The sequence below is a fragment of the Choloepus didactylus genome, chromosome 3 (genome assembly GCF_015220235.1).
Source record: "Choloepus didactylus isolate mChoDid1 chromosome 3, mChoDid1.pri, whole genome shotgun sequence".
Lineage (NCBI taxonomy): Eukaryota > Metazoa > Chordata > Mammalia > Pilosa > Megalonychidae > Choloepus > Choloepus didactylus.
The window spans coordinates 191,080,510-191,104,201 of record NC_051309.1 but is presented as its reverse complement, the minus strand read 5'-3'; the positions used below and the strand labels follow the sequence as shown (position 1 = coordinate 191,104,201).

Sequence of the window (23,692 nt, the reverse complement as noted above, 5' to 3'; positions counted from 1 at the left end):
ACATATGGAAGACAAACAAGTTTTCTAAAACAAAAAATTCTAAAGGTATTTGTTGCCCTTAGAATACTATTATTTTCAAATTTTAAATGCCCCAAACATTTCATGTCTTAAATTAATGTAGCTTATATATTAAAATGGGCAATTTATTTTTCTGAAAACTAGGTGTGTGTGATGGGATATTGACTCTTAATTGAATTAATCAAATACATGGGTGTCTACTTTGTTAAAGACAACATGATTCTAAATGTTTTTGTCTACACAACAATAAATAAGAGAGACTCTAATCTCAAGTAGCTTAAAAATAGTTAAAAAGGATATGAGACCATGAATATTGATACGAAAATGCAGAATATTGTAAATATCCTAACCAAGATAATCTTAAGAAAAAATTATGTTCCAGGTACGTGAAGGGAAAAATTAGGAGAATTATAGGAAAGAAGAGAAGACATTTTCTAAGCACTTTGCTTAGATCCTGATCCTGGAGTTCGTGAGGGGTATGCGAGTACCTGCCTCTGTCTCTCTCAGTGCCCATCACTCTGTTGATCTGTCTCTGTCTTTTACCCTGTATATGTCACAGATACTTTCCTATGGACCAACCTAGCTATTCTACCTCTAATGCTTACCAAATTAAAAAAAAACAAACAAACTGGTATATTTAATTTACTCTGCTATTACCAGCCACTGTTACTCACATTATAGAATATATAACGTGTACCTTAAATAAACTAATTCTCATTGAACTGGAGTTCAATTTCCAGACTTTTGTAGGTGTTTTACGTTGTTTGCTCAGCTCACAATGTTCTGACTTCCCAGTTAACAATCTCCTGCCTTCCCAGTTAACAATCTCCATTTCATGGTAATTGGAATACTCTCCAACAGATATGATTTTCCTATGTGGCCTTGCTATGTGACCTTGTTATAGTCGCTTAGAAAAAAAGCTGTTTAGCAACAAAATTATCTTCATAAGAATGTGGAACTAGGGCTGAGAGGCTGCCAAACAGTGTCTTAATGGCTGGATCTATAATGCTTTATAAACTCAGAAGTTGTGGGGAGACCATCTTCTGGACATTATGAAGACTAGGGAGTGAAAAAAGCTGGTGTTGCAAAAATAAATGGAATAGTGTTGGAAGAGTTGCCTGTATTCCCATCTACATTTTCTCTCTGCACACCCTCCTCTCATCTTAAGCAGTTCTGATTTTGCTTCAGTCACCTCTTTCTGCCAAAATAGCTTTTACTAAAGCTAACTTTGCCCTCCATGTTGTACAGATTTCTTCTTTGGGCTACAGAACCAACATATTGCCTACTTGACATTGTCACTCACCTGCAAAGGCACCTCAAATTCAACATCTTCAAAGCTAATCCTCTACTAAAGGATTTTGGGTTTTGTTTCATTGGGTTTTTTTTTTTTTTTTTTTTGTCTCCATTTTTAGCAAACATGAGCTTTCAAAATGCAAATTCGATCAAATCACTTTCTACACTATTTTAAAAATTATTTAATGTTTTCTAATGCTCTTAGGATAAAGGGAAAAATATTCTGAGTGTGTTTATTATAAAATCCTAAGAAGTTCAACCCCTGCCTACCTTTCCCTCTCACTTAGCACTATTTTCTCCTGGTTTCTATACTCCAGCCACAGTAGCCAACTTTTAGTTTCTTTACACTGCTCTCTAGGCCTGGAATGCTTTCTCTAGCCTCTTCCCTTGCTTCCTTCCTATTCATCCTTTATGGCTCAGCTCAAATGCACCACCAGTCTACATCAGGTTCCCTCTGTTCCAATATGCCTTAAGATATATTACATTTTAAACCTGTGGATACCTACCATAAAAAGCACTCTAGTAGCCATATTAATATTACTGGATATTAGAAAAGTATGTCAATCATGATATTAAACATAAAAATTTTTACTTTCATTTTGTAGATGATTACCCTGGGCCCAAATGCCATTCAATGAAGTTTTTGCTGAGATTGGAACAAAAATTCTGTGAAATAAATATCCTCTGCTAACTTTTCTTAATTATGGATTCAATGGAAACAATGACATTCACAATTTTGCAGTCAGGATTCTGGAAAGTGGAAGTATTTAGGATTTCTGGAGCTTAGGGTAGGGAGCCTGAAGTCTGAGGGCTGGAGTCAGCCTGCTGCTTAACTTCTTGTGGGAGAGTAGCCACTAGGGAACAGATCACTGTGCCATGACAAACGTGCTAATCCATCTGGATTTCTTGCCTGGACTTTGGTTCATATTTATTTGTGTAAGTTGTGCTGATTTTTTTTCCTAAGTCATGCCCCACAAAAGAAAAATAAAAGTTTCTCACTTGTATGCCACAAGCAAGGTAATTACTCATTAAATATACTCTACAGGCTTAGCACAGTGACTGGCAACATCATAGGCACTAAATGAATCTTTGTTGAATGAATGAACAATTTAATGAATAGGAGAGAATAAAGAATAGTCCGAGAAAAAAAGTGTGCTAGTTTATTGCATTCTAGAACAAGGACATTTAGTTAACAGCTCAACGGTTAGACCCTTCTCTATCATCAGTACATCCCATACATTCATGAAGAGGAAATGGTAGTGTGTACAGAGATAATTTTTGAGAGTATTTATAGAATAAGTATTACACTAACTTTTGATAACCTTCAGAGAATCTTACAACTTATATTTCAATAGAAAGATGTTAACCAGAGAATATGTTCATCTGTCACTCCCTTCATTTACATGAGGACATTTGCTTTCCACTGCCTTCTTTAGAATTCAGTTCAAATATAAGACCACCAAAATGACTTGTAATAAATTAGTTTAATTTTAGTTGTACCTGCAGATACAAAATTGAGTCATTATTTGAAACAACATAAGAATAAGAAATCTCAAAAGCTATTACCCTATTCATGTATTGCTTCCCTCTTAACATATGATTTTCAAAAATCTATTTGGGCCCAGACTCTCTGCTTTACCTCTGCATTAACTTCTTCCAGTATTTCAAAGAGATCCCTGGTGCAACTGACAGGGCTTTGTCCCACTAGAATAGAAGAAGAAAAGAGAATAAACACACCTATTTTGATTGTACCGACTAACCATTAACCGATTCTTTTTTAAAATTAACTTATATTTATAATACAGAATTTTTAAAGCGCTTGGAGTTCTAGGAATATTTTTGTAGTTGTAAGTATGACAAAAATTCCCAATGCAGAACAAGAGAGAGAAAAAAAGGAAAGAGGAGGGAAGATGGAGGGAGAAAGAGAAGAGAGAGAGAGACAGAAAGAGATAGAGAGAAATATATTTTGAAAAAGATCGATATTAACTTACCATCTAGCACAACATCAGAGTGATATGTTCTATGGTTTACTACCACTTGTACTGAAATTTTTATTTCATCTTTACTTTTATTGATCAAACATGCCATTCATTCCTATTTTTATTTTTTCACTCCACATTTTTATAAATTTTATTTATCATTTCTTCCTTATAATAATTTATAATATCTGTCTTATTTTAAAAAATTATACTATTTAAGGAGCTCATTGCTTAATCAAGGGTGACAGTGACTATTATTTGATAACATGGATTTCCCTGAACTCAAGTCTGTAATGAAACTAAGGAGATTATATTCTGAATTAACACTACATTACTCAAACTTCATTTTCATTAAGGGTCCCCCAAACACTAGAGTTCTACTGCAATTAAGCCTGAAAAAATAAGTTAAATTCTAAATGATTTTAAATAGTATATATTTAAAGTCATATTATTTGCTTAACAAATGGTAATCCCCTTAAAAATATGTGTTTAGGGAAAATTTGTTTTATTATAGTAGAAGCAGATGGAAGAAAGAAGTTGAAAGGTAGACTAAATGAACCTTGAATACAAGCTCTTTTAATAAAGGCAGATGTTTTGCAAGTTGAAAAATTAAATATTTTCCTAACTCCATAGTATTAAACTCATTGAGATATAAACTATTAATATGGAAGTGATAATGAACAATTATAAAGTCATTAATATTTCTAAAGAATTGCAAGCATAGATTTTTTAATTAAGTCCATTGATAAAACTATACAACAAAATTATTAAACTGCATAAGTGGATACATAAGTGCAATCAGCTTTGATTTAGATAATTTAAAATTATATATTATACCCAAATATAAAACTCAGAAAGATTAAAAAAAAAAAACATTTTTCTACCAAATTTTATTTATTCATTTTCTCCTTGATTTTTGATAGATCTTCTTTCTTGTAGTGCTCTGTTTAAAAAATAACTTAGTAGAACCTTTACTTCTTTGTAAGTAAAATTATTATATTGCTTCTGTATTAAATACTTTTAATTTGCAATGCCTTAACATTTTGTTTTTAAGTGGCACTTTTTGTTATTTCAGATCAAGCAGTAATTTGTTGTTAGTCTCTGACAAAAGGTAAGTTGAATTTAATTTTGATATATTTTTGTGTGCCTGTATTACTTAGTTTTATTTATAAGTATTCTCAGTATCATACTTTGTAGTTATATATTTAATTAACATAGAGCTTTTCAAAAATTATAAACTATGTGATGAGTCTATACCATCCGAATTTGGAGGGGAGGGGGCGGAGAGTGCACAAGACTTTTAATAAACTAAAATATATATACATAAAAAGTGAAAAGCTCAATGAAGTTTTACAAACTGCGCCGAGCCTGCAGATGAAGAAACAGAAACAGAATATAAGGAGCATTCTAGAAGCCCCCTCTTGCACTGTCTTTTCTTTTAATTACCACCTACCTCCCAAAGGTAAACTCTTTCCTTGATTTTAATAGCACAGATTCATCCTAACCTTTTGTAAGAAATCTGTTTTGTTGATTCAGTCCTCTATAAAAAAATCAGGACATGGCTTAGGAGTATCCTTCATCAGATGTTCCTCAGTGGAAAACCTTCTTCTGGTCAATGTGGGATTTAGTTGTGACAAAATAGTCTTAGCAAGGGGATTCCACAAAGAGAAAATTGCCCAATAGAGATTTTTGTTCTAACAAAACAAAGATTCTATTCCAGGGCAGTGGTTCTCAAACGTTAGCATGCATGAGAATCTTCTGGAGGGCTTATTAAAATAGTGTTGGGCTCCATATCCAGAATATTTGATTCTGTGGGTCTGGAAGAATGAGGCCCCAGAATTTTATGTCCAGTAGATTCCAAAGTAATGTTGTGCTGCTGGCCTGGAGACCACATATTGAGAATCACTATTCTAAAGTGTACACCAGATATCAGGGGATGGCAGAGAACTAATTAGGATTGAAAAAATAAGCTTAATATTTAGTATTTGACTAATGTTTAGAATTCTTTGTTCAACTCATTCATTTTACTTTAATACCATATTACCTCTCCAAGTTCAACCATAAGTTCACAATATCTCTGCATGTGTCCTAGTCTCAAGTGTATTTCAGCAGCTTCTTTCAGTCTTTCCTCTTTAGTAGGTACACCAATACCACCACCAAATTTAGACATCTTGACTGTTGTTAGTTCTTGGGCTTCAGACTGGTTAAAAAGAAAATAAAATTTTCTAAAATTGTTATATAAGAGCTAGTGATAAAAGATGATCATAAAAACATTATATGGATAAGTATTTAAAAAATATATAGCACTAGAAATGAAATATTGAAAAATCAATACTTCTTTAATATTTTGGTGTACATGTGTGCGTTTGAGATGGAAAGGAGAGGTGAATCCCATTGTGCTCAAAACTTTCCTGGTGCTGTGGTTACATGGAAATCAGGGGCCAAAAGGAAATGGCAAAGGACTACAATGTATATCTGGTCAAAATATACATATATATGAAGACTTCTAATAAAAACACAAAATTACTGCTTCACTCTAAGTTGCTCCGATGATTTTCATAGGTTTTGCATTTATTGCCATTAGAGCTTTAGTTTGCAATTAAAGAAATAAGTACATCTTCTTCAAAATAACTAACTGTTCCGTATGTCCATCAAATCCACATCCCTGGCACAATTCTTTCCATGCTATAACAGTTACATTGATATCTCATTGCAAATATATAAACTATTTCTTATTTCTGGTCCCAACACTGGGTCCATGGGTATGGCAGCAGGTATAAGGTAAATAATACCTCTGTGATGAAATGCTATAATATGATCAATTTTAATAAAAAATACTGCAAAACACAGTCTCTTAGGTCCTCTGAGACTAAATAAAAGCAGTCCACATGTGACAATCATCTGGCAATAAGGTAAAGATATAGAATTTCAAGGAGTTCCAAGTGACTTTTGAAGAATTTCATTAGATTCAATCCCATGAAAACTATGGCTGCCTTAATCTGTTCTAAAATAATTCAGCTCCTCATGATTGGTTTTCCCAAAGAGTTATTTCCTCAATATTCATTTATTTCATTCTACCAATTCTAATTACATAAATTTAAAAAATCATTTATATAATTCAATAGTGAAAAAGCAAACACAAATTTCGCTTGAGTAAGTCATATTTGCAGACTTTACTTACCGTTCTAAACTTAACTAGATGTTTCAAATGCATTATTCCTTTAGAGTAGTTCTGAGGAAGTAAGCTATCATCTTGCCCTTTTATCACGGCAACCAAGTTCCATAAATTGTTACTGCCACCTGGAGGCTAAAAGGTGACAGAAAACAACCAAAGATATAATAGTGAATAAAAGACACACAAAATTTTGCATCTTCAGAAATGGTATAACGCAGGCATACCTAATGGAAAAATTATAACAACTATATATTGTTTATTGTTTCTGGTTTTACATTTGTTTTCTTACAGTGTATAGCTTATTTCCATCCACTGACAGTGCATGGAAATAAAAGACTACTTAATGACAATAGTTGTAATGATTCATTTAGCTTAAGGGACAAAATTCATGTTTGTTTCCTATAATACTTACTGATAAACATTCTGAAAACCATCTTAGCTTTTTCATTCGAGGATTATCAGTCAGTTTCTCTATTTCTTGTTTAATATCTCTTGACACTTTACCACACAATAGAGGAGGTGTTCCTTGCTCTAAAACATAATCTGAAGAACATGCATAACTCAATGAGAAAAGACCACTTATACAATATTATTTAAAATAAAATTAATACATGTATATATTCAATACCAGTGTTCCCGATAATTTCTTCCCAAGCTCTGTCTGCCAGAATATTTATTTGTAAAGGAGTGATTAAAGGTGTTAACGACCAGAGTCTCACTGTTGAATCACGGGAACAAGAGGCCATAGTGAAGGGGCGACTTGGATGGCATGTTAAACCTGATGGAAAAAAATGAACTTATTGTAACTGAAGTAAATATTGTATTTTTATTTTATGTGTACTTCATAGAAATTCTACAGAAAGTTCTCAGAGCTAATGTACTATATAATTGCATTTAATTAATATATTGCCTGAAAATAATAAAAGAATGTAAAGAATTATTTAAAGCATTCTATAAATAGAAATATAAAATTGGATAATGATTAGAAAGCAAATGATCCATGATGAAAATGTTGAAATTATATTTCAGTCAGTTAAGCAGCAAGGATGCTGTAGTAGCAGTGGGGGTGCATGGTAATTTGTGAGTTAATGTATGTATGGAAACTCTAGTTACAACATAAAGAGAAAGTTTGGACCTTTCAATTTAGAATATTAAAAAATGTGATTCTCTCTGACACTTAGCCCCACACTGCCTCCACTAAAAAGCTTTTGGGGTAAAGCATATGGATACTAGTGGCCGGACTGGGGGGCTATTTTCTCCAAGGAAATATTTTCGCATTCTCAATACACTCGCACCCACTGGGTTTGGAGGCTATAAATGAGGATAAAGTGATGTGCAAAAAATAAAGAATCTGATTTCCCATATCCAGCTAAATTATATTAAAAACTTAGTATTACATTCAGAAACAAAACATTGCTCTAAATATCAAGAATAGAAGAATGGCTAAATAAATTGTACCTACTCTATTATTGATTTCCTGCTCTTAACTCTGTGAAGTGAGAACAATCCAAGCTATACATGTGTATGGGTATATATGTGCATATGTGTGTGTGTGTGTGTGTGTGTGTGTGTGTGTGTGTGTGTGTGTGTGTGTGTGTGTGTACAGGAACACAAAAAACCTTCAGAGAGAGAGAAGATACCACAGTGTTAACAATAGTTATCCCCTGTTAATTTCTGATGATCTTTTTCTACTACATATCTTTGGTATATTCTGCTATTTCAATAATAAACATGTATATTTTCTAGTCAGAAAAATGTTATTTTAAAGTGAAACCCTGCAAGACTTATTCATAAATACTGTACTGCTCAGAAATAATATTAATATAATAAAAGAAGAAATAAATGAGAAACTCTTTACCATATACATCTGCACCATGATCGTACACAGTATCCAAACAAATTCCTTCTCGAGTGTCCCATACTTTTATAGTATAATCCCAGCTGCCAGAGATTAGTAGATAAGGAATCTCAGTATTCCACATTAATCCCCTAACAGGTGCAGTGTGTCCACTAAGAATATTTATGCAAGCATCTTGAGTATAATCCCAGATTCGAACAGAACTGAAAACAGAGCATTATATTTCATTCAAGATTATTATTTATCATTAATTATAAGCATATTCTTAATGGAGTAAATAATTATTTCTTTATATACTTAAAAAGCATTTTATCTTTCAAGGTGTATTAAGATGCTCTTCTTTATAAAAGATGGAAATGAATATTTAACTAGAGTTGGTTTACTTCAATACATGTTTCCCCTTACATTTACTGGTCATCTGATACTGATAATAAATATACTATTCCACAGTTTATGCATTAAAAAAAAAGCTTTCTTAAAATGAAATATCCAGAACAAACTGAAAATATGATCAATAAAACAAATATAATTTCAAATTAGTTAGCTGTAAAGCATTAAAGTACAGCATGTATGATAACTGATTTTTTCCAATAATACCTAATACTTATACTTTTATCAATATAGTAAATAATTCCTTCATGTTTTTGTTGTAAAATAATTTGCTGGATCAGTGTGGATCAGTCTCAGATCAAGTAAAAATTTTAAATATAACTGGATTCATGATATTACTTGAAGCTACTGATTGTAGAACGTATCAGTGTTACTGAAATTAGAATTTGAGACTTTCAAATGCCAATTTCAACTTTCAAATGCCAATTTTATTTGGACAATTCACAATACTTTTGTTAGACTAGACAGAAAATACCAAAATATCAATATCTTAAAGGTTACACTGTACTAGAAAGGTAACACATTAGATATTTTTATTTCTTCAAGACCTAGCTCTTTCTTCATATAAAGCTTCTTTTTTTTTATCCTAGTAGAAGACAAAGCATCCAGATATATCATAAGTTAAATTTTGTCAGTGCTAATTTGTTAAATATGTTGGCATTAAAATTATTATAAGTTTGCTATCATACTTTCATAAATAAGAATATATTAAAGTGGTTTTTATCAAAATGCTTTAAAGTTATCCCTGGGGCCACTAAGCACAAATATCCTTACTTTTGTTACATAAGTTAGATAAGGCAAACTTGAGGCTTTGAGATCACAATGTATGTTTGTTTGTTTAACATCAGAAAGGCTTTTAGGTGCCCCACTGAATATAAGGAGTGCCTAAAGCCTCCCAGGCTGAACCACAATATTTGTGGGTTCTGCCATAAGTACATCAGCAGTAAATGGTTTCTGTACAATTCTGACTTTTATTTAAAGGTACCAGATAACACAAGTGAGGTAGACCTTCATTTAAAATAACAATGACCAGCAAAGAGACTAATAATCAGAATTTAGTAAAGTCCTTCAGTTTTCGTCACTACAGGTCAGTAAAATGCTTACTGCTAGCATTTTGAGTAATATTTCCTAGACAATGATTGAAGATTATAACTTTTTAATGAACAGTATAATTTAGAGGATAAAGTCTATATGAAGAGACCAGAATAATCTCATAAGTGGACTCATACTCACTTTCAAATGATAACCTTATTAGAAGCAACATTTCAAGTGATAACTCACAAAAATCTCGTAATTTTTCTTATTAAATTTGGAATTATACCAAAATTTCAAGATGAAAATAATTCAATATCAAACCTATGGTTGCTAGCCAAGATGACTTTTACTTGCATAAAGTAAGATCTTCCTTATCTAAACCATCCCATCTTCAAATAGTGACTAAATAAACTATCCTACACAAATCTATCTTGTTTGAATATAAAATACAGACAGGATTTCAGAATCTCTTACTAACCCAGAAAAAATGTTAAGTCACTCTCATTTCTAAATATCTTCTCATGCTAAAATTTATGACCATCTTCTTTTATTCCATTCTTAATGAAAGCAGTACAGCTGTTTTCCATTTTAAATATAAGAACATTCTTAAACTCTTCCCTATATGTTACAGAGATTTATCTTTTCAGATCCCTTTTCCCACAGATCCTTTTACAATTTTTGTTTCAGTCAACTTTGTTGCTAATAAGATAAAAATAATCATCCCTATAAGATGAAAATAAGCTCAACATATAATTCAACAAAAATCATGAATATAATAATAAAATAAGTATGGCACAGTTGCACATCGTATTGGTTGAATGCAATTTGGTACTTGTTAACTAATTACATACATGAAATATTTTAATACATAATCTGATCATATAAATATGTACATTTCTAGGAACAAATAAGTTTATGATTTTATGCACTAGAAAATTAGAATCCAAAGATACATACCTATCATCAGAACCACTGCAAAGAATTCCCTCCCTCAGAGGAGACCATCTAACATGAAACACTTTCGCTGTATGCCCACTAAATACTTTTAGTGGTTGGTCAGAGCTGGTGGCTACATAAAAAACACGGACACTTCTGTCTTCACAGCCAGTGGCTATCATGTCTCTGAAAGATCATCAATGGCACATTAAAATATGTAAATTTTGATATTTATTAATAGTAATCATTAAATATAGAAGCATTTTAATTTCTAAATATAAAATACCTTGCAGCCTAAATGAAGTTAGACTAAATACCTACTTAAGCAAAAATGTATCAGTTATAATCATTCTACTGCTCATTTGCAGAAACTGCCCATACAGAAAGTGTTTCAGCCTTCACTTTTAATTGAGTTTTTATTTTATTTATCTTAGATTAGAAGTGACAGTATTTGTATTTCTTAAGTCTTTTTCAAAGTATCTAGACTTACAAGTTCTTTTGAATGTTTCTCTTAACATTATATATTGCAACTTTTGGGTTTTAAGAAGGATCTCCAACGATGAGTAATGAGATGAGTTTACTTTCTGATAAGCAAATGATTAGTACATGCCCAGACCATCTGGTAAGGTTGTAGCATGGTTACAATTAGTATAATGTTCTCCCCTGGAATTATTCTGGGAAAATTCCCTACAGACCAGGGGTTAACTCGTCTGACAGTAAGTCACAGTCTTAGTTTTCCCTTCTTCTTTAGTAACTTCCCTCCTTGAGATGCTTTAACTGTTCGATGTAACACAAGGATTCCCTGGAAATATAATATGTGGATATGATGTTCAACTGGCCCTTGATTATTAATCTCATAAGAGTGAGAGTAAGATAAACAACTATTTGTACCCTAGTAATCTTACTTGAATACTGTTAGGAAAGGAATTATGAGTACTAGGAGGGAGCTGTGGAAATCATGTACCTGGCACAACAGTCTCCCTGAGCAACAGCTACCCTAAGGATCATATATACAGTCCCTTCATTAGAAAGGAGTAGAAGTTAGACATTTTGAATACCAAATGTCATCAAAACCCTTCCAAAATGTTAAACTGTTGATTTTGTGATCTGGATTATAATGCATATATTTATTTAATCCCATATGCAGAAATATACTAGTTTGCAAACTGGCATGTCAATGTGTAAATGTGCAGAGGTAACATCTGCCTGAGGCCCACTGATAGATAATGGAACAGGTTCCACATATGGAAAATATATTTTGTATACATACATATATTACATGAATACATGAGCATATTTTTGTATATATGAATATGCAGATACATAAATAAGAAAATCTTGGATATTATATCACAAACATTCCAAGACTGCACATCTAAACTTACAAATGATAAACTCAAAAGATTCCCCCTGAATAGACTTTTAGGATTTGTTCAAGGTGTTTCTCACCTCCTAAAATGCTAAATGGAATATAAATACAATTATGATACATCATTAAAAGACTTTTAAAATTAAAAATGAAATTCATTAGGTATGCTTGGTAGTAAGCATAATGGCTAGTTAATAAAGAACTTTCAGTGTCATTTAAAAGAGAAGCTTTCTTAACCAATGAAGCATGTTTCATTAAGATGCAATTTTTATTTCAACTGGCCAAGTGCTTTTTAACACTTGTAAAACAGAGAGATAAGAATGTGGAACTGTTGTTGACCAGGGACAAGCCTGGTTCCATACATTTGTTGATTCATCAAATATTTATTGAATGCTTCTTTTTTTCAAGGCACAGTGTTTTGCTAAGAGCATAGTGGTACACAAAAATTAAGTTAGCTACCCTTATGAAGCTTACATTCTAGAGGGTGAGACAGCCAATAAGCAATTACTTATACAATTAAAAAGTTCATTTTATTATATTAAGTGTTCCAAAGGCATATTATAGGAGAAACTTAACTATGGGGGGGGGGGGGTGAGGGGTGGGAAGGGTCAAGGAAGACTTTTCTGTGGAAAGTCTGAGGTGAGAGCTGAAGGATAGGTAGAAGTTATTTATATCCAACCCAGGTGGGGTGCATGGAGTAGAATCCTGGATAAAGGGGGACAGCAGGAGTGAAAGCCTTGAGGTGGAAATGAGCCAGGCTAGTTCAAGAAACTTTAAGCCAATGCAGCTAGATGCAAAGAGCAAGGAGGAACTAGGTTTGTAAAGTAGATAAAAAACAGATTATACAGGTCTTTCCTTGTAGAGCTTATTAAGATTTCGCATTTTATCCAAAGACCAATGGAAAAGTACTGAAGGGTTTAAGCAGTACAATGGTGTGATCAGATCTGTGTTTTCAAATGATCATTCTGATGGCAATACAGAGAAGTGGTGTGGGGGAAAAGGTAGTGGGGAGAATAAGTACAGATTTTGGAATTGATTTAGAAGGCTTTTGTAGAAGTCCAAAAACCAAGTGTTATTGTTTTACTAGCAAGAAAGTTGGTTGGAAAAAGAAAGATATTTAGACAGAGGATATAACAGGAATTGGTGGCTAATAAGAAATGGAAATTAAGAGCTGATAAGGTATCAAAGATGACACCAAGGATTCTGGCTTCAGCAGCTTTGTAGTTAGCAATATCCGTAGTAAGCAATGTCAGTCGTTGAGATAGGAAATACCAGGAAAAAGCTAATCAATAGTTCATTTTGCATATAATCTCTCTGTTTTAATTCTTCTAAATTTACTGAAAGAAATACAGAGATTCATCATTTTATATAGTGTGGTTTGACTTGTAACTTACATATAATAAGATTTTATTATTTAATCTGTATGTTTCCCAGCTATGGTATGGAACAGCATAAGATAATTCACATTATTTTTAGAAAATTTTAAAGAACATTTGACCTCTTAAAAATTATTTTAAATCCCATCACACAGTGGTCTGAAACATGATTCTGGGAAGTGCATGAGTTAAAGAAACCAATTTTAGTGGAGGTTTGACTTGGATTTAATTTTATTCTATGCTGATCTTTACATGCTAAATATTGGGCTCTTAAGCACAGTTGACCTTTCAAAAGATTATGAGATCATCCACATAAGTTCCACCTCTTGGGAGTTTATTCAGTGCAGAGGCATTAATACTAGGTGGGGAACAATGGAAAGTCAAGGTGAAACAATAGCAGTGCAAAGATTCTGAAAAAGGTGAGAAGAATCACATTCCTATCACAGAAGCCACATTTATTTTTATTTTAATATTATTTATTTTATTTTAAGGATTGGATTTGTTTACATTAGTTGGTCCTATGTTTTTTTCCAAAGTATCAGAAAGTTGTTTTGAGAGCAAGAAATCAGTATTTCTAAATAGTGTAAAAACCTTATGGAATAAAAATGGACTGCTAATATAAATGAGCATTTACATGGCTCCTTCTCATTTGTAAACAAGGGGAACATTATCTAAAAAGAGTGATGTATATATTACCTATGGGAATAGCATTCACTTACAGTTATTTAAAATCTCCATATGTAATTATTATTTATTTCAGGAAAAAAAATACTTACTTGTTGTTTTGACTCCAGTCACAACCAAAAACTGCAGCTGGATGTTTATATTTGTGGAGCACTTTACCATCAATGGTTCGAATAATACTGAAATTAATTATAAGATGATAAAAGGAAAAAAAAGCATTCTCAATACATTTTTCAAGGGAACATAGTCAGATTCGTACAATTAAAATATAAATATCTCAGGATGGAGACCCTGGCTTCACAGCACAAGGAACATTTAGAAGTGTTCTATATAGATGATATGCTCAATTGTGAGGATATTTACTTCACATAATACTGATAATAGTAATCAATTTAAAGGTGATAAATTCTGATTTAGAAAACATTTTCTTACATAATATTTTTAATTGAGAAAAAATATAGCTTAATAAGTTTAAGACATAATGAAATAACTAACATATGCATTATATATTCAGCTTCAAAATTTAGCCACCCAAAATTTATATTTGGATCAATATACAACTGGTTTCATTTGCTATTACACAAAGACCAAGACATACAAGTTAATGTTTTCATGGTAGATTCTCAGTTATATAGCTAGAATTTTGAAGGATACCACCACCTCTGCGCCCTGCCCAAAGATTCTATGTACTTTAATGACACAGATAGAAGTTCTATTTAGTTCCTGCTATGTTATTATCATAATGCAAGAGCTACTGATTCTATTAGGAAAAAAAAAAGCTGTGTATAAATCAAGATATAATGAATTTTACAAGTCTTTGGAAAAGTCTCTCTTAAATGTCATTAAGTCCACCAAAACTTTTTGAGGTTATTGGAGAGTGGTGGTGACCTATGGTTACAAAAGTTTAAGCACTGAATGTGGTTTTTATCAAATAAATAGTGCCCTGAACATACAGGCTAATCAAGTCTGACAATAAAAAAATTAGGCATATCTATTGTTTCTTGGTATATGTCAATTAGCAATTATTTCTTCTTAAGGAAAAAAAAACACTAAGATTTTTATTTCCGAAAATTTTAACTTTCTGATAGGACGTTTGCTTTCCATAAGTATTGTCTTTTCCATTACAATTAAGAAATGATGATGAGAAAAACTGGACTAGGTACAGCAATACCTAACAGGAAACAAACTTTTCTATATGCTCAACAACCAAGAGTGTCTATACTGAAGGATTTACTACTTGACAAAGGTAGCTAGAGGGCAGCCTTATATGATTAAAAATAAATTATCTTTAAACCAAAGACAATTTTCCCCTATGTATTTTTACTTAGAAACCTACTCTATCCCTGGATTTAACAGACATTAGAAAGCACATATTTCTGAAACACGATGTCAGAGAAGTTAGTGACCTCCTAAAAGAAGCACTTACCACATGCATTACTTTATCCCTTCTTGCAAAGCTTTTGATCCTTTTATAAACAATAGCATCTATAAAACTGTGAACAAGTTTTTAGAGCACAGAATAGTTCCTGAATCGCCTGTGAAACTAAAATACCAGTCCTCCCAAAATGTGATGAGAATTATTTGGACTCTTTAACAGCACCTGGAATTTCTTTGAGGAATCCAGTCTTTTAATTATAATTCAGGTAGTATTTTCATTTAGAAATCAATGACTGATTTATTTATTTTTAAAACATTATTGCATCATTATTTATTACTAATAAATCATTGGAATATGGCATGTGCCCATATGGGATTACAAATAAACAATATTTATGATATATGGTAGAGCTGTAATGAAACCTCATTGAAAATTTATTGTATGTGCTAATATCATACACTAGTTACTGTCAAATGCATCTTTTAAAACAGTGTAACTTCATACATTATACATACCAGAAACCATCAGCACTGCAGGTTGCTATTCTTTTGGAATCTTTATGACTCCAGGCAATGCAGAATATTCCATTTTTTCCATGCTTCAAAAAATGCAAAATACCTATCAATAAGAAATAATTCACCTCTTTTTTTCTCTTATTTTTTTTACTTCTTCTAAGTATTACTTTTCTATTAGGAACTTGCTCTAGATGATATCAACAGACATGTTATTGACAATTGTGAAGGCTGAATATACACTTTAAGACAGTATTAAGAGAATATAAAACTATCAAAACTTAAGAGACAAAACCACTGTTTTAAGGCATAAATTGGGTGACTCTATTTCTTTTTGTTGGATACAAGGTGAAGAGCTATAATTCCTGTCTTCAGCCACATGTAGAATTAAGCCCTGCTTAATGCCTTTTGCCAGAAACTCTAGCCTAGAGATGAAGATAATTATTTAACTACTTTCAAAACCATTGCTACCACAACTGCAATGTGAGATATGTTGCAAATAATTGTTATTTTTCATTGTTCCCCTAAATTTAATATTTTATTTTTACAAAAACAAATTAGAACAGATTTAAGGTTATTCCTATAAGAAATCCCTTTGAATTTACCTGTTCTCCTGTATTGTGAAGCGGATGAAAGGTTGAAGGGTAAAGTTACAGCTGGTACAATGAGAATTTTTAAAAACAGAGGGAATATGTTATATAAGGGAACATCATTCATCAATTGTGTCATGGGTGAATAAAGGTTGTGGTCAATTCATTTCTGAATTTTAATTAAAAACATTTCAGTTTTATATGGTACTTAAAATGTGGCTGGTGTTAAGAGAAAACTTAAAGTGACTTTTTATCCTGAATTTAAATACATAGTTTTAAATTCATAAGACAATATCTAGTTCACTGCTTTTACCTTTTGATGGGGGATAAGAGAGAGCAGACTTTAAAAGGTAGATAAAAAATAAAACTAGTCCCCATACTCATTTAGGTTAAGGGTTGGAGGTCTGCTGTCAGCTTCCTCTAGCCCCTTGAAAAGGGCATTTATGGCTTTCTAATATCCCGAATTTCCTTATATAAGGCAGTTATAGCTTTGTTCATCAAGCTAGTATTGCTGGTTTTCCCTATATTTATTATTCAGGATTTAAGTGATTTTGATATTGGTCTTAACTGTGCTACTGAATGCTGGGAAAGATATCAATGGATATAAGAATGTCCTTGATATTCACATGTCAGGTTGCTGGAATCAAGCTGCGGACTGTTCTAGTGCTAATGGGAAAATATTTTAGGTCACAAGATGCCAAGAGGCCACAAGAAGAAAACAACAGATACGACATCTAAGGATAAAATTGTTGAATCTAGATTAAAAGTTTCACTTCAGGTCCATTTCATCTTTTCTTCTTATATCCCATTATTTAGCATGGAGTAAGTGTTGTTCTGGTGATAACTGGGCAGGTTCAGGGCATTGCTGAACTGAAAGAGCATTGCTGTATGTAGAGAAAGATGGAAGGATGTAACATAAAATCTTTGTCAACGTTTCTTTATGTAAGTGCAAAACTGTTAACTGTGGTTGTAACTTTTCTCTAACACTCTGCATTCTCTACATTAGTGTAGAACACCCTGGATATCAAGTCTACTAAAGGGCACCTTCACAGTACACCTCAAATACTTAAACAATTTCAAAGAAATCAATTATTGAGCTTAACCAGTAATCGTTTGAAATGAATGAAACTTCAGGACAATAAGAGGCAATCATAGATCTTATAATTTTCCCCCCAATCAAACTTACCCTACTATAATTAAATCATACATAACATCCAAATATTGATGAAACACAGTAAAAAATGGGATAATAATTTAACTCCAAGCAGAAGTATTGGTACAATGTGTGATACTATACATAGGAAGAGAAGAGTTTTCGGGGCTTATGACAGAATAATAGAATCTGAGAACTAGGAGGAAACCTAAGAAATTATATAATCCAATTTCATATTATAGGCGATTCTCCCTAGGTCAAGAGCTAAACATTAAAAAACTGGCGCTATAACTTGGCACCCATTATTCTGAGCCTAGTCTTCTTCCCACTATTTAATAGTCACCTAGATCATTTTGTAGAGGATGAATGTCAAAATTCTTTTGAATCTTCAAGGCAATTTTAGGTGAATTTAGCTACATTTTTCAGAACTCACTTTAATAGGTAAAAATTCTCTTGGATTTTCTTCCATTTTAGCGAACATACCTATCACCTGGTTATTAACTGTTAAGAAAGAAAAACATTTAAAATATATGAATTATTTTAAGACATTATTTTATTCAGCCAAAAATAAATACATCTTACCTCATTAAATCGTTGTATCATTTTGCCCTTTTTAACATCCCAAATAAAAGCACCATTTCGGGAAGTTGCCCCAGCAATACAATTTAAATCACCTTAGGAAATAATTTGGTAAAAATTAAATTAAATGTTAAACACAAGTGTAATTCTTTCCAAAACATTCTTATTTTTTGAAAATTTTAAGATTTGAAATTTGCAAAGTAGTTTTTTTAAAACGTTTTAGTTATGGAAACACCAAATAGATGCAAATGTAGAGAAAACAGTATAATGAGCTCCCATGTATCCATCAGACAGATTTCGCAATTACCAAAACATAGCCAATCTTGTTTTGTCTCTACCCTTACTGGATTTCTTTGGAATAAATTACTGACATCATACCATTTCATTAATCAGTACTTCAGTAGGATACCTAAAAGACAGAGACCCTTTAATTAACATGGCCAAACTATCATGAACACTACAAAAATTATCAATAATTCTTCATAATATCATAATACATTCAGTTTTCATATTTCCCTGACTTTCCTAACAAGAAAAGTATTTCTGTAAGCAGAACACATGAGCAAATTCAATTTCTCTACTAAAAACATAAACAATGCTTTCAGTTTTTAAGAAATGAGACATATCTGTGAAAATCTAATTGCTGTTAAGTTCCTAGATGGTTATGAGACTCCAGGGCTTATTTTTGTTTTTCAAGATCGTGAAAGATGTTTCCTTCATTTGAAGAAAGGAGCAGTTGTCATCTGCTGCCTGAGTAAAAATATGGAGAAACCGCTTTGTGATTAATGATTGCAACGCTAAAATAGGTCCTTACTATATTTCAAGTATTTTCATTCTGCTCTCCTTTTCATGTTCACAAATTAATGGGGAGAGGATAACATATTTATTTGTACGTTTTTGTCTTTTCTTGTAGTATTTACTCCAAATTATAGAGAGGAAATTATATAATCATCTATAACCTAATCTATTTCCATAATTATCACCCTTCATTAACCTTTAACCTTTTTAAGTTTTATCCATACTTACCTGAAAATAGTGGTAGACCAGTAATCACATAGCAAGCAATGAAAAAAAGACATTTTCCAACATTTTTACTTTCTTGATACAAATTCTCAATGTATAGACTAAAAGAATGTTTTTAGGCTTTACTGTGATTTGAAAATGATGGCATTTACAGTCACAATTTCCATTTAAGTTTTAGGTTTGGGTCATATATTTTCTGTAAGAGGAAGAAGGTTGGTGCTATGTTACTGCACTGACCAGTCAGATTCTATATTCCTACACAGAGGGACCTATGTGAAGATGTATTCTACAATGATTAAGAACACAGGCCTAAGGGTCAGAATGACAATTGTTTAGATCTTGATTCTATCACTACTCACTAGGTAAGTCATCTTGAGTAAGTTACTCAACCTCTCTGACCTCAGACTTTCTTTAATAAACGATGGCCATCACAATCATAAGTAAAATAGAGGTGGATGTGAAGAAGGGAGTAGGTAAGAGATCTTAGTATTTTTTTTATGCTTCATTCCTTAATGAAGAAAATAAATGTTTTTTCAATTGGCCCTGTATCTGCAGTGGCACTGGGTATTTCTGATTACAGAAACAACTACTGCTATTAAGAGTTGCAAATAAAACATTTTTCTACATCTTGTCCTTCTTGCAGGAAATAAGGGATACATAAAGCAGTGGCTCTTCACATCTTACATATTGTGGAACCCCTGGAAAATCTGATTACTATGACATGCCTTGACAGATATAGGCATACACATGCACACACACACTCTAAAAATTATGCATAAAATTCTAAGAGACTCCAGACTCTGAATGTATCTGAAATCCTTGTGGACACAGATCCAAGATTAAGAATCCTGGCATATGGGGAGATATGCTACCAAACAAGCTGTACACTGGTTACGTGTGCATTTTAAATTAATATATTACCACTGGAGCAAATATAAAGCATTATGGAAAAAACATTCTTTTTAATGTGAAAAATTCATTTACTGGGAAAAACCAGTCAACCAAGATGGCAGTATAAAATGCTCCTGGGTATCGAGCCACCACAGAATCTTCGAACAACTGCCAAAACTGTGAGTGCTGTATCAAGAGAACTCATATTTAAAACACTAGGAGAAGCTCATGATGCCTTTGTTGGCCCCTCCCCACACAGTGGAGCCAGCCTATGTTTCCACTGCAAGTCTCTGGCCCTCTTATAAAGGAAGCAGAGTAATCCCTATGTGCAATGGGGTGCTTGTACTTCACTGCCAAACTCTCAGATGGTAGCATGAAATACTGAACCAGGAATCGCATCTTGGGCTTGCCCTCCCAAAACTTGCCTTGCAGGCAGAAGCAGCTGGCAAACAGCTAAAGCAGTGTAAGAAACAATTATGTCAAAGTGGCCTGCAACAGAGCACCAAGGGAGGTAAGAAAATCTCATTAATAGGAACTAAAGGGCATACTCAAATTCCTTCAAACTGGGGAATTCCTAAGGCTGCAAGTAAACACAGCCCAGGAAAGGATACAAGCTCAAAAAATAAAATGGAGAGGACCCTGCATTTCAATTCAACTAAGGCTGACTTTCTTGGCAGAAAGGCTAAACTCTGAAGGAGAACACCAGCCAATGCAGAGACAATTTGCAAAGAATGTGAACAGTTGATTGCATGTGTTGATTTGTTTGTTTTGGTTACCTCCTGGCACTTAAGAACATCTTTGTCTTATTAGAAGCTGAATACAAACTTTAAATGGAAAGCTTAGGGAGTAAATCTGAGAGTTAACACTTTAATATATTAAAATGTATAGTGTACAAACAAAGAAACAGGAAATGATAGCTCACCTAAAGGAACAAAATAAAAATCCAGAAACCTTCACTGAAGAAGACCAGACCTTAGACATACTATACACACAGCTTTACAAAAATTATCCTGAATATGCTCATCAGTATAAAGGGAAACACAGGAAAGAAATGAAGGATATAACGAAAATAATGAATGATTACTATGACACTCTTAATAAAAAGATAGAAATTTCAGAAATGAAATTTCAAACAGAAATACTGCATTTGACCACAAAATGAAATGAGAAGTTCCCTAGATGTTTTCAATGGGAGATTGGAGCTGGCAAAAGAAAAAGTCAGTGAACTCAAAGAAAAGACAATTGAAATGATTCAGCAGAGGAGTGGAAAGAAAAAAATAATAAAAAAGAATGGACAGAGCTTAAGAAATATGAAGGACATTATCAAACATACCAATATATGCATTAAGGGAGTCCCAGAAGGAGAAGGAAAAGAGAAAGGGGCAGAAGGAATATTCAAAGAAATAATGGCAAAAATCTTCCCAAAGTTAACAAAAGACATGAGTATGTACATTCATGATTATCAACAAACCCAAAACAGGATAAACTCAAAGAGAACCACACTCTGATATATAGTATTCAAACTACTGAATGCCAAGGAAAAGTAGAGTGGACAAGCTGCAAGAGAAAAGTAAAAACTACGTTACCGGGATTCATAAAAAGATTAAGTTTCAATTTCTCATCAGAAATCATGGTGGCAAGAAGGCAGTGTTGAAAGGGTACAACTGCCTGCCAAGAATTTAATATTTGGTGAGACTGTCTTTCAAAAATGAATGAGAGATTAAGGCATTCCCAGATAAACAAAAGCTGAGGGAATTATCACCACTAGACTTGACTCACAAGCAATGATAAAGGAGTCCCTCAGATTGAAAGTAAAGGATACTAGACAGTGGATCAAAGCGGAATAAAGAAATAAAGATCTCAGGTAAAGGTAATCACATGGTGTGCCAGTATGGATATATTATGTCCCCCCAAAGGCCATATTCTTTAATGCAATCTTGTGGGGGCAGACCTATTAGTGTTAATTAGGTTGGAATCTTCTGACGGAGTGTTTCCATGGAGATGTGACTCAATGAACTGTGGATGAAATGATTGATTAAATTTTTTCCATGGAGATATGGGGCCCTGCCCATTCAGGGTGGGTCTTGATTTAATCACTGGAGTCCTATAAAGGAGCTCACAAACAGAAAGAGCTCAGAGCAGCTGAGAGAGACTTTTGGAGAGACACTTTGGAGCTGATGTATTGAGATGCTAAGCCCAGAGTTTGCTCTGGAGAAGCTAAGAGAGGACAAAATGCCTCAAGAGCAGCTGAGAGAGACATTTTGAAGATGACCACTGAACGCTTGGAGTTGCGGACAGAAGGATGTTTAGCTAAGAGATGAAACCCAGAGTTAGCTCTGGAGAAACTGAAGGGACCCCCAGACAGTTATATGCACAGGAGCTGAAGAGGCTAAGAGAGACAAGCCCAGAGACATTTTGGAGAATGACATTTTGAAACACAACCTGGGAACAACAGATGCCAGCCACATGCCTTCCCAGCTGACAGAGGTGCTCCAGGTTCCATTAGCCGTTCTTCATTGAAGGTATCTTCTTGTTGATGCCTTAATCTGTACACGTTTATGGCATTAAATAAACCCCCTTTATAAAAGCCAATCCATTTCTGGTACTTTGCATAATGGCAACATTAACAAACCAGACACATGGATAATTATAAAATTACCAGTACTATTATACTGTGTTTTTGTTTTTTTGTTTTTTGTTTTTTGGTTTTTTGTTTTTTTTTTTTTGGTATGTAAGACCTCATTTCACTTCTTATAGGGTCTCAAACGCAAATGCCCAAAAAGTAATGATAAATCATGGTTTTGTACATACAATTTAAAGATATAATTTGTAGGAAGTACAACAAACAGGTGGGAAGACAGAGGCATATAGATGCTGTGCATGTGTATGCAAATGAAATAAAGTTGGCATCAAATCAAATGTGAATGTTACAGATTTAGGATGTTAAATTTAAATCCCATGGTAAACACAAAGGATATACATGAACAATATATACAGAAAGAAAGAAGTGACACAAAATGGTATAATACAGAAAAACAAATATGAAAGTAGGTAGCAACAGAATAATTAAGGAGGAGAAAAGTTATTAAGACTTACAAAGAACAAATTAAAAAAATGGCAGAAGGAAGTGCTGCATTAACAGTATTTACATTGAATGTAAATGGATTAAACTCTCCAGTCAAAAGGTGGAGACTGGTAGAATGAATAAAGAAGTGTGACCCAATTATATACTGTTCATAAGAGACTCACAGGAAATTCAAAGACACAAGTGGTTGAAAGTGAAAGAATGGAAAAAATATACCATGCAAATAATAACCAAAAGAGACCTGGGGTAGCTACTAGTATCAGATAAAATAGACTTTAAGTCAAAAATTGTTATGAGGAACAAAAGGTCACTAAATATTGATAAAGGAATCAATTCAACAAGAATACATCACAATTATTAATACATAT

At 33.0% G+C, this 23,692-nt stretch overlaps 1 protein-coding gene across 5 annotated transcripts in view; it reads right to left on the bottom strand.

The window, feature by feature from the left end:
• Positions 1-23,692, bottom strand: part of WDR17 (WD repeat domain 17) — a 149,454-nt gene that overhangs the window by 24,473 nt on the left and 101,289 nt on the right. For all 5 annotated transcript variants that reach the window (XM_037831043.1, XM_037831046.1, XM_037831047.1 and 2 more), the window contains 10 exons: positions 18,329-18,420; positions 16,007-16,089; positions 14,206-14,292; positions 10,706-10,870; positions 8,324-8,526; positions 7,094-7,243; positions 6,878-7,008; positions 6,472-6,597; positions 5,335-5,490; positions 2,951-3,015 (listed from right to left, as the gene is read on the bottom strand). In XM_037831043.1, the coding sequence (XP_037686971.1) occupies positions 2,951-3,015; positions 5,335-5,490; positions 6,472-6,597; positions 6,878-7,008; positions 7,094-7,243; positions 8,324-8,526; positions 10,706-10,870; positions 14,206-14,292; positions 16,007-16,089; positions 18,329-18,420 (1,258 nt within the window). The remainder of the gene's footprint in view (positions 1-2,950; positions 3,016-5,334; positions 5,491-6,471; positions 6,598-6,877; positions 7,009-7,093; positions 7,244-8,323; positions 8,527-10,705; positions 10,871-14,205; positions 14,293-16,006; positions 16,090-18,328; positions 18,421-23,692) is intronic.